Below are 11,353 nucleotides of genomic sequence, written 5' to 3'. Positions count from 1 at the left end.
CCCCGGGGGAGAGTGAAACATGATGGCCCGGTCAGTGTGCTCCCTTTCCGGAAGACTGAAGCTCGTGTTCAGCAACCGGTTAACCAGGGTAGGAGCAGTCTCTGAGTTCACCAGCATGTAGTTAACTGTTAGACAGACTCTTTTATTTATTTATTTAAAACATTTGTAGTGGTTTAACGCTACTAGTTAGTTTGGTGAGCGACACTAAGCTGATTAACGGTTGGTTGGCTAACTGAACCAGCTCGGTTAATGTCGCTGTCCTTTCAGCACCACTCTGTCAACTTAATATGAAGAGCAGACTGAGAGAAAATTAGAGAAAATGTACTTTTTCTGCAGACTGAGAGAAAATGGACTTTTTGCAGCATTCCTCTTTTTCTGCCATGCGAGTTAAAACCGTAAATGCATACTTAATCTGCTCCCTGCAGGGTCATACATTATTCAACCACTATTACAACGGGTACGCCATCGACCAGTGGTGGATGAAGTATTCAGGGATTTTACTTAAGTAAAATGAGCAATGCCAAAGTGTAAAAAAATACTTTGTTACAACTCAAAACCCTGCATTCATAGTCTTATGTAGTAAAAGTATTAGCATCATGATCGACGTTTAGTACAAACAGTAAAAGTAGCCTAATCAATATACAGAACGGTCTATTTCAGGATAATATATACTATATCACTGGATTATAATGAAGGATGGATTCATGTGTTCATCACTTATTTTTACAGGTACAGAAGGAGAAAATACTTTACATACTGCTGGATGGCTTAATTTGTGATAATAATGCATACTAATTCACCAGTTGAAGATACCTTGTAATAATAATCTGAATATGCAAAGTCATGTTTTTTGGAAAATAAATGTAATGGAGTAAAAAGTACAATAGCAGCTTCCAAAATGCAGTAGAGTAGAAGTATAAAGTAGCATTAAACAGCATTACTCATGTAAAGTACAAGAGCCTCAACATTGTACTTAAGTGCAGTATTTGAGTACATGTACTAACTTCGCTGATAGTTACCGGTTAACAACTTCTACCCACTGGAAAGAACTGAAGACAAAACTGACTCAAATTCTATAACAACACTTTAATATACATAGTGGGTACAATGTTTAATTTAGCCTATTACAGGAACAGATAAACAGTATATTTACAGGATATATTTATGCCATTTTTCAGATATACCAGCATTAACAACAACCTAAGTAAATTTGCAATGATTGTTGCCAATAAATTCCTATAATTAGATTAGATTTAACTTTATTGTCATTGCACAGAATACATGAAGTACATCCAGCCAGAAGTGCACAAAGCAGTAAAGCGCAGAGTAATGTACATATGGTGAATAAATAAAATAAAAATAAAAATATATATATTTAGAATAAACAGTAAAGGGTAGATAAGATAGGTAAGACCACAGATCTGTCATCTTCTCTGCAAATAACCACCTTTTCTCTGTATTCTCAGGTTTATGGTGCAGCTACATGTAATCAGAGACACAAGTCCACTTACACTGTGAGTTGTTCAGGATTCATTCGAAAAGGAGCTCAAGCAACACACACCTTGTTTACCTTATGACCTTCCCAACCTGATAGCCCCACCGCCTCAAGGGATTCAACATGACTTTACTGCACGTCCACAGGAGTACCAACATTGTTTTGTCCCGTCAATGTGCTTGTAATGCCACCAGGAAGCTGCTGGTCAGCATATGTCTTCCCCCTCCTCTTTGTCCTGCTAACCTTCCTGTTTTCTCTCCTCCGTTCTGAATCCCTCCTTCCTCAATCCACCCACAGCAGACCATAGTGAGTATGGCTGCTTACGACACACACACAGACGAGTAGCATATGTCTTATTAGAAGTTATCAGAATTGCTAAAGGATTACAATAGTGTGTCTTTGTAGTAGCGTAGAGTCTTCTCAGTAGTTTTGTAGGGGATGCATCTACTGGGTTGTATAAAGAGGAGTTAGAATTTCTGTGTTTTGTGTATGTGCGTGCGCTACAGCCTCCACCAGCGCGGTATGGAGGCAGGCACACTGTGACTCTGATTCCCGGTGATGGCATCGGACCAGAGCTGGCCAACCACGTGTGTGAACTATTTCGGTGAGAATTCACACGCAGGCATACAGTGTTTGAATTAAGTCAGTAACAAGACTCGTACTGTTCGGTCACCACATGACTCAGCGCCGTCATATTGAAGTGATCTCCATCTGTTCGCTGTTATCAGGTTCTGCTGTGTGCCAGTGGACTTTGAGGTTGTCAATGTGGACTCGTCCATGGACTCAGAAGATGACATCGATAACGCCATAATGGCTATCAGACGCAATGGAGTTGCACTAAAAGGTTAGTGTTTTATATGAAACATGTCCGTACAAGGGCCTGTCTGTCAATGTTCATGTAAGTCAGAAAAAGATCATTATGACAATGTATATCATATACACTCAGTTGCCAATTCATTAGCTCTGTTAGACTTTCCACATTTGTAAAGCAAAGAGTGTACTTCAAAAGAAAGTCCAGACATTCTGCTATATGGAGTTCGTTTATGTCTATATTTTAGTTCTCATTCTTTAGATGTAACTTTGTTTGTTTATCCAGGTAACATTGAAACCAACCACAACTTGCCACCGTCCTACAAGTCCAGGAACAATCTGCTCCGGTAAGTTTTTCATTACTTTCACCACACTTTGGCTCTTTGTGCTTGTTCTCATATTCCATCTAGCACCATCTTTCTGCCTCTCTATCCATCTAATCTATCCTTCTCTTTTGCTGTCTTTGCCTCATCCTCTCTCTGCAGCACCACTCTGGATCTGTATGCCAACGTGATGCACTGCCAGTCTCTACCAGGAGTGAGGACACGCCACAGAAACATCGACATCATGATCATCAGGGAGAACACAGAGGGAGAGTACAGCAGCCTGGAGCACGAGGTGTGTGTGTGTGTTCATAATCGCTTCACAAATCATCACAAATCCGACCTCCATGCATCTCGTTCTCTCTGTCTCTCTGCAGAGTGTACCAGGCGTTGTTGAATGTCTGAAGATCATCACCAAGACCAAATCTTTGCGCATCGCAGATTACGCTTTCAGAACTGCTCGAGCCAAAGGACGCCGACTAGTCACTGCTGTGCACAAAGCTAATATCATGTCAGTTTCTCATGGCTCAAAGGCCCCGACCATGCCTGTTTTTATTCATCTTTCTCCGTTAAACACATGATACATCTTAATGTGTGTGTGTTTGTTGGAGCAGGAAGTTGGGTGACGGCCTCTTCCTGGAGTGCTGCAAAGAGGTTGCGAGCGGTTACCCTGAAATCACCTTCGACAGCATGATTGTGGACAACACCACCATGCAGGTAGCTCCGCCATGTCTACCCACTGTTATACAGCTCATCACATTATGCAGTGTTTATATCCTCACCATCATCATGTTCAGTCCCTCACATTTCTGTTGCTATATTAAATCTGAAGGCTTACATTGAATCATACTTTTGAGCCCAGTCTCATGCTGGCCGCCTTATTCATAGTTGAAGAACTTCTTTAGGCAAAAATGTAACAATATTCTGAGATTGTGTTTGATTTGTGTGTGTTAGCTGGTTTCCCGGCCCCAGCAGTTCGATGTGATGGTCATGCCTAATCTGTATGGCAACATCGTGAGCAATGTGTGTGCTGGGCTCGTTGGTGGACCCGGCCTGGTGCCTGGAGCCAACTATGGAGAGGACTACGCCGTGTTTGAGACGGTGAGAGGATTCACATCAAACTCGAAATCGAAAGGCCAAGAAATAAATCACAGAGACGATACAATATTCACTCTCCTTTAAGTTCTGGTCTCCACCAAACAACTCATGAGGGAAATATCTGGCTCTTAAGCTGCTAAATGCTCCACTATGTCCACCAGCTAGTCTTTTACTGTGTCTGTCTGTAATTCCGTGCTGGGCCAGTAGTGTACAATGGGTTTATCTTACAATGGGTTTATCAGTTTTGCTGCAGCTGGAAACGACTCGACGAATGGTGAGAGAGAGAACCAAAACAGGCATGTCGTTGCCCGGGTAAACCAAAACTAGTGTAAAGTGTAAAGACACTAAAATGAAGATGAGGGTTCTTTCACATTCTACATTTGATCCATTGTTTATTAAATACAAAAATACATATGATAAGAAAATCTATTACTCTTACTTCTACAAACGTCTTCAAACTTAAATAAGTGCAAAGTATTTTCAAAAAATAAGTATTTCAGCACTGCAGTGACATTGTAAATAATCGGATGTTAAAGCTGCCACATCCTTACATGTTCTTCCATCTATGCAACATGTTTCTCTATGTGCAGGGCACCAGGAACACCGGGAAGAGCATTGCAAACAGCAACACAGCCAACCCCACGGCCATGCTGCTGGCCTCCTGCCTGCTGCTGGACCACCTGAAGCTCCATGCCTACGCCAGCATGATCCGCAGAGCCATCATCTCCACTGTCACTGAGACTCAGGTACAATCACATCACACGCTTCAACATCTGACTGATGGCAAGTTACCCAAAAAATGAATAGAGAATATTCTGCTCACATTGCTCTCTTTGTCCTCCAGCTGCACACCGCTGACCTGGGAGGCCAGGGCTCCACCTCAGAAGTGGTCCAGTCCGTCATGAATGCTGTTCAGAGCACCGGGCCCCTGACTCTGAGCATCTAGAACAAACACACATTAATGTGTAAACTCTCTCACACTTCAGAGTGTGTATAATAGTGTGCCTCTCTTTAGTCTTCTATGCAATTTCCTATTAACAAAAGCAAGTGTTTGGACAGTAATTCTGACATGGAATGCAATGGTTGTTATGTTAGTAGAGTTTCCTCATCTCCCGAAGGTTTTTTTGAAGTTGTTTGAGCACTTTGTTTGCATCTATACTTTACCTGAACCGACCATCATACTGTTTACTGTATGAAACCATACACAATGCTACACCTGTTTTCTGTTACACCCAATCATTTCCATGTTTAGAAGTTGGTTTCATGTATTAATTATGACGTGAAATCAGATATTCTTCATGCATTTAACTTATTTTCCAACCAAACACTGTCTAGTGAAACACAGACGTCTTACTACTGAATGTATTGGGCATTCATAAAGTTACTCGAGCTAATAAAACCCACGTCCCCGTAGTTTGTTTTCTGAATTGTCTGTGCAGATACAAACATATATTAATGCGTGCAGCATTGGCTTGTCTCGGCCACAGGGAGGCCACATTGTCTTGTGTAATCCCTACATTCAGTTTGTTGTGACTGAGTGAAATGTTTTAAGAGTAGTAGTTGTGCTCCACACAAGTTCCAGAATGTGACCGCTGAAAACTGATGTTTATTGTTAAAATATTTACCTGCCTTTCAAAATCAGTTCGAGTGTATTTGCTGAAAGAACAATTGAACATTACCTGTTAAGGTTAGGTTGTTTCAAGTATGATCGTAAACTTAACAGACTTCTAAGAACAAAAATCTCCACGATGACAACTATTTGGCCGCAGCCAAGCTGTCGACTTTTTTTCTCTGATAATTGATAATGGAACACAATTTGAAGGCAGAAGCTGTTGTGGTGAGCTAAACAAAGAGGACTAACCCAACACGTTAAGCCAAGTTCACACTACACAACCTTTAAAACCGTCAGATTGCTGTACTGTTTACACCATATTTTTATTTAACCTCAAAAAACCAAAAAATTGCTAAAAATAAAAACAATGTATGAAAGCTAAAAGTAAAAAAACAGGATAATAAACATGCTTTGGAGAAGATAATAAAGTAAAATAGATAATACAATGAAGTGTAGAAATAGAATAAAATGGATATATCCTTCTTAGAGATTTGAAACCCTTTGAGACGGTAGAGAGTGAAAGTTTAAGGTCTTTTGCAGATTATTGCATAATAAGGTGAATAAGGTGATAATTACATTTATTCTAGTTTAGTTCTGATTAAGAATGTGACGCAAAAACCTATTCTGTGAAAGAGTAATGTACTTATTCAAGTTAAAAATATATATATTCAAATTATGCAATTAAAATTCAGTTTTTATTGCAATTATTCAAGATGAGCAATTCAAATATAAACAACTCACATGCGGTTTTTAGTGACACATATTTCTGCCCATACGTCCAGGTTAATGTTTAAGGTTCATTGTCCTAATTCAGGGATTTTTAACTCCACTAAAACCGTGCTATGACTCAAAATAGATGAGAATCTAAATGGATTAACACTCACTTCTAAGTCATGCCACTCTTCCCTACAATGTGTCTGTCTTCTCTCTCAAGGTGTCAGGAATTATCTCCCTCTCTTCTGCTGTGCAACATCCACTCCCTTACAGGTGTCAGGTATCTGCTGTGCTGTAAAGGAGCAGTCTGCTCTTTCATTGGCTGAGTATGGATTTTGAGTGCAAACTGTTTGTCTTGCTCCTGTTTCTACCAGCTGAGGAACATTGCAACATTCATGTGACTCTCATTTAGTTTTCTTTACACTGACTTCCGGTTAAATTTAGAATTCAGTTCTTAATACTTGTGATCCCGTTTAGAGCCGTGCATGGTCAGACACCCGCCGACATTAAAGAGCTACTGCAGCTTTACATCAGCAGCAGGTCTCTGAGGTCCTCAGATCAGGGTTTGTCGGTTGTTCTTGGCGCCAAGATCAAGAAGAAAGGAGACTGTGCTTTTGAGGTGGTAGCTCCTAAACTGTCTCTCATTGAAATTAAGATTAATGGACGCTGTGTACACTTTTAAAAAGCAGTTTAAGACCCATTCATTTAGAATTGCTTCTGTTTAGTTTCTTCCATGCTTTCAGCTTGATATCTATGAAGCACTTTGTGACATCTGCTCTTCAAAGGTTCTATATAAATAAACCTATTATGATTATTATTAGTAGTAGTAGTAGAAGTAGTAATAGTGGTATTATAATTCAAGCAAAAGTTATGAAAACTTCTTCTAGCACTGAATAAATCCAACAGGAAGAATGAAATGAAAGGCAAAAAACAAAATTTAAGAGTTGAAAAAGTGGGATTACCCCACACAGAAGGCAGATAAAAAAGATAAATCTTATATTTCTTTTGAAAAAAATACCAAGTGAGTTTACTGTAATACAACCCAAATGAAGGTATTCTGCAATTTATGTTAATCCACTGCTGAAAAGAACAACAAATGCATTATTTACTAGATTCACTTCTTCATTCAGAGACGCACTGACACTGTCGGTTTTAGACTTTTCATGAGATTTGTTAGACAATAACAAACATTTATCCAGGACTTTTTTTTCATTTAATCTTTTTCATGATACTGTTATGCGTTTCTATATTTTCAGAAACAATTCTGGGGAAACATCTCTACTGGAGTTAAAGCCCACCTACAGAGCTTTCCACAAACATAAGACTTCAGTTTCATAATAATATCAAAATATGAAGAGCTTGAGCAGCCTCATATGTGAGTGTGTGTTCATGTTATTGTGTGTATGTTTAAAGTCGCTCAGCGGGCCCCTCGATAATTAGAGGCTTCTCCCAATGAGGGAGCAATTGGGGTAGGCAAACAGATTACTGCAGAAACAGAGGTGGAATGCAGGAGACAGAGGGGGGGGGGGGGGGGGCCAAGGAGCAGGGGTGAGAAAAGGGCAACTCTCTTGTTGCTTCCTTCTCATTTCTCTCCATGAACCTAACATCCCATCTGTCACAACATCTGATGCCATCTCTCCTCCCTCTCTATCTGAAAAATCACACGTATCAGTTGAATGTTTGTATGAAAGGTCTTTGATCATTCTGGGAGTCTAATAACAGAAATCTCATTTGATCTGATGGTAGACAGACCTTGTGTGCACTTCTGTCCGGCACTGAATGTGGATCAAAGCAGGGCCAACAGCAACGTGGTTTATATCTAAACAATCAGCAGGAAATTACATTAATTCACCGCTGCAGCCTGGGCATCATGTGCTTTGATCAACCCACCGAGGACCCCACTCCTCATTTGACTCCTGCTTTAAATTCAAGAGAGGCGAGGAGCGGGAGAGATGTGTTAAAAAGAGGAGGGAGGAAGAAGGGAGGAGATGGGGAGACAGGAGTCAGCAGCGTGAGTTGGCAGAGGTCACCCTCGGAGTAATAAGCAAGAGGGAAACACAGCATGGATGCGCTTAGTGTGTGCAACAGCAGATCAGGTTGTCCTGGATCCTACAGATGCTTCACGGGACGCTGAGGGCGAGGACGAGATGAGTGAGTCGTCTATGTTTGCTTGTGCTTCCTCCTCTCTCTCTGTTTTCTGCTGAAATGGGAAATTAAAATTGGCACAAAAAAAGTGTCTGTTTTAATGAGGCTGTAGAGGTGACAGATGGATGTTTATTTTCGTGTTTAGAGTGAGAATTAATCTGTTAAAGTTGACAGAAGATCATTTCTGAGAGGAATAATCTAGACAAGACCGGTAAAGATAAATACTCAGAGGATTGATTTGAGCTTTTTGTTTTGTGAAAAGAAAAACAAGTATTAAACAGCAGGTGTCCAGTGCTCTAATTGGATTAACATTAGCCAAAAGATGTCAACAGACTCGGCAAACCAGTGACTCAGGTGAAATGAGGATCAGCTTTATGGGCTGAAGTAGATTCTTTTTAAGCACCTGCATACCGTTTTTAAGTGTTATCCCCGGCTGCATGGACAGCTATGAAAGTAATACGTTTCATACCTTCAAACTGAAATGTCTACACTCTAAAGGTGCCACTAAAAGCTTTTATTTTCATGTTTTTAAAGGAAAATATACGTATCATTACACATTTAGAGGTTTGCCATTTTGTAAATAACAATGTTTTTTTTTTACAAAACAGTGTTTAAAGATGTTTTACTACTGTGTGTATAATGTGTACTAACAGTTTCCAGTCTTGTATTTAGCGGCAGTATATTTAACAGTAAAAGTACTCGCCCTGCAGTAAAATGTAAAAAAAATATTCAAATTTATATTCATATTTTGGACTTTTCTCCAATCTTTACCTCTCTTCTGGGACATATCGGATGATTTAACCTTTAAGCATCACACATGTTTAAAATGAATCCATGTGAAAAGTTTAGAGGGAAATGTCTCTTTGCTGGAACTTAACAGCTCATGGTCATCTGAAACAACATAGGACGCCACAATTCGTAAAAGGTTTTGGGGAAAGAGTCACACAAGCCAAAAACACGTAGGAATTGCTGTTTTAATCTTCAATCACGTGTTTAATTTATAATCTAATTCCCTTGTCTCTTACCATATTACGTTTACATACAACTAAACTGCACTCTCACTTACGTTTCAAGGGAAGCATATTTTCTCCTGGATTACGTCACAGTTTGAGACGTTTTGAAACACATGGTTAACTTTGTGAATTAAAACAAAACAAATTTATTAGGTTTAGTAAAAACATAATGGCTTGTCTTAAAAATGACTACTAAAGTGAAACAAAACAAAAACAAAGTACTTGATTCACACGGGACACAAACAGCATTGTCCTGTGTGAAAGTCCTGTGTTCTTTGATCCATTCATCATCCAACCCTCTCCCTATACGTAGACTTCCACAGACTCATTTGAAACATATACATTTCCATCAAAATGTAATTCACATTTTACTTAAGAAAAGTGCTTGTCCCAGAGAGTTTATTTGTCTTTGCACTTTTCGGGTTTTGTAGAACGTGCAGTTTTGTAGAAACCCCTTACTGTCAGTTAGTAATGTTGATCACGAGATTAGTGGAGCAGCTTATTAGAGCCTGCACCTTTGCACTCAGTAAATAGTCCTAGATGAGGGGCCCTCTCTGCATGCCTCTGCGATTGTGTGTGTGTTCAACTGTAACAGTGTATGAAGGCGCTGCTGCTGTAAACATGTTTCACCTCTCATTGTTTTACAATTAATGTGCTCACGCATTCATGACCCTGCAGATACATCCCAATTAACTTCAGCTGTGTGTGTGTTTGTGGGATGTATACAGGCAGCATGAGGTCATATAAAGTGGACGTGGTACCAGATCTGACCACAAACAAGCAGCTATACACATACAGAGTGGACTGGTTATAAACAAACTGTGAACCGAATAACGCTCATGTCTGTTTCATTCACTAATTGGGTGAACTATCACACAATAAATAAATAGGCAGTGGTGGAAAGTAGCAAATTACATTTACTAAAGTATGTAATTCAGTGCAATTTGGAAGTAATTAAGTATTTACATTTATTGTAGATTTATACTTTTACTTCACTGCAATTCGGAGGTACATATTGAACTTTTTACTCGACTACATTCATGCGACAGATAATAATCACTGGTTACTTTGAAGATAAAGATTACATAGAAAAAAACAACAACATATGATATGCTTATAACATGTAATACTAAACCAATGTTTCCCAAACTTTTGGGCTCGTGACCTGGTTGGGGCTCCTTGTCATGTTTCTGAAGAGGTCAAATTGGAGACAAGCCTAGAAAATGAATCTAGATTTGTGTAGCAGAAATATGTGTTTTTCTTGTAATTGAGTATTTTCACATTGTTGCATTCTTACTTCCTCTTGGATGCGTGCTTACCATCTGGCACCTGCACACTACAATCCCATTTCCTTGAGGATCACAATGAAGTTCTGTCTTTAGTGAGGACAGTCCTATTACTCTCCTTTTCTGACGTGCATCTCTCCTCCTCTCCCAGCCAACACGTCGGTCTCAACGGTAACAGACTCACACCCGTCCACCGGCTGGTCAGCGGTCTCTGTGACCCCCGCGGTTACGAATGTCACAGACTGGGAGCGCGATGCTCTTCTGGCTGTGGCCGAGGTCGTGGTGCTGACGGTCATCTTGGTGATGGCGCTGCTCGGTAACGGGCTGGTGCTGGTAGTGTTGCTGAGGCGGAGACGACACCACAACAACCCGCTGCACCAGTTCATGCTCAACCTCTGTGTGGCCGACCTGGTGGTGGCACTGTTCCAGGTATTAGAGTCGCAATATACCTGCAGTGATGTTTAAAAATGAAATACTGATATCATGTTAATAATAAACATGTGAAAATATTGTTAAACAATATCCAGCACCTCTGAAATACCTTTTTATATACAGTTATGGTTACAGACGCTCTCCAACCTTCCTATAATCGTATTTTGTGAGTAATTCATTTGCCAATAAACAGACAAAACGCATAATAAACAAACTTATGGATGAATTTGACAAATTATTATCATCATTTTAAAATGTTCAATAGATATCGCGATAATATCGTTATTGTGAATTGTTTTGGCCACAATAATCGTGAAGTCTAATAAAATTAAAATAAAAAAACTGATAACATGACTGCCCTAATTGCAGGTAACACATACACACACACACACACACACACACACACACACACACACACACACACA

The 11,353-nt window shown here is 39.8% G+C and overlaps 2 protein-coding genes across 3 annotated transcripts in view; both read left to right on the top strand.

Moving 5' to 3' along the window:
• The first annotated feature begins 1 nt into the window (after position 1).
• Positions 2–5,146, top strand: LOC116381838 (isocitrate dehydrogenase [NAD] subunit gamma, mitochondrial-like). Of its 2 annotated transcripts, none has more exons than XM_031844281.1 (12): positions 2–88; positions 1,467–1,514; positions 1,796–1,801; positions 2,002–2,099; positions 2,224–2,339; positions 2,592–2,652; positions 2,791–2,923; positions 3,006–3,139; positions 3,243–3,345; positions 3,583–3,729; positions 4,317–4,472; positions 4,571–5,146. In XM_031844281.1, the coding sequence occupies exons 1-12, from the start codon at positions 20–22 to the stop codon at positions 4,670–4,672; spliced, it is 1,173 nt and encodes a 390-aa protein (XP_031700141.1). In that variant the 5' UTR covers positions 2–19; the 3' UTR covers positions 4,673–5,146. The 2 variants fall into 2 exon arrangements, with proteins under 2 accessions (XP_031700141.1, XP_031700140.1); XM_031844280.1 differs by having other exon boundaries at positions 1,793–1,801.
• A 2,917-nt stretch (positions 5,147–8,063) lies between these two features.
• LOC116382105 (vasopressin V2 receptor-like) overlaps positions 8,064–11,353 on the top strand; it is a 6,202-nt gene continuing 2,912 nt past the window's right edge. Inside the window, exons 1-2 of the mRNA XM_031844816.1 lie at positions 8,064–8,203; positions 10,648–10,925. Of these exons, the coding sequence (XP_031700676.1) occupies positions 8,119–8,203; positions 10,648–10,925 (363 nt within the window). The 5' untranslated portion in view covers positions 8,064–8,118. The remainder of the gene's footprint in view (positions 8,204–10,647; positions 10,926–11,353) is intronic.

The sequence above is a fragment of the Anarrhichthys ocellatus genome, unplaced genomic scaffold (assembly GCF_004355925.1).
Source record: "Anarrhichthys ocellatus isolate YVR2014 unplaced genomic scaffold, GSC_Weel_1.0 scaffold5, whole genome shotgun sequence".
NCBI classification, from domain to species: Eukaryota; Metazoa; Chordata; class Actinopteri; order Perciformes; family Anarhichadidae; genus Anarrhichthys; species Anarrhichthys ocellatus.
Note: the sequence above shows the minus strand (reverse complement) of the source record. Positions and strands in the feature narration are given on the sequence as shown.

Bases quoted from the DNA above. Each gene is read 5' to 3' on its own strand.
- LOC116381838 (XM_031844280.1), top strand. From the start codon at position 20: ATGATGGCCCGGTCAGTGTGCTCCCTTTCCGGAAGACTGAAGCTCGTG. The intron at 2,340-2,591 runs GTTAGTGTTTTA...TTGTTTATCCAG, and splicing joins CAATGGAGTTGCACTAAAAG to GTAACATTGAAACCAACCAC. The intron at 2,924-3,005 runs GTGTGTGTGTGT...GTCTCTCTGCAG, and splicing joins ACAGCAGCCTGGAGCACGAG to AGTGTACCAGGCGTTGTTGA.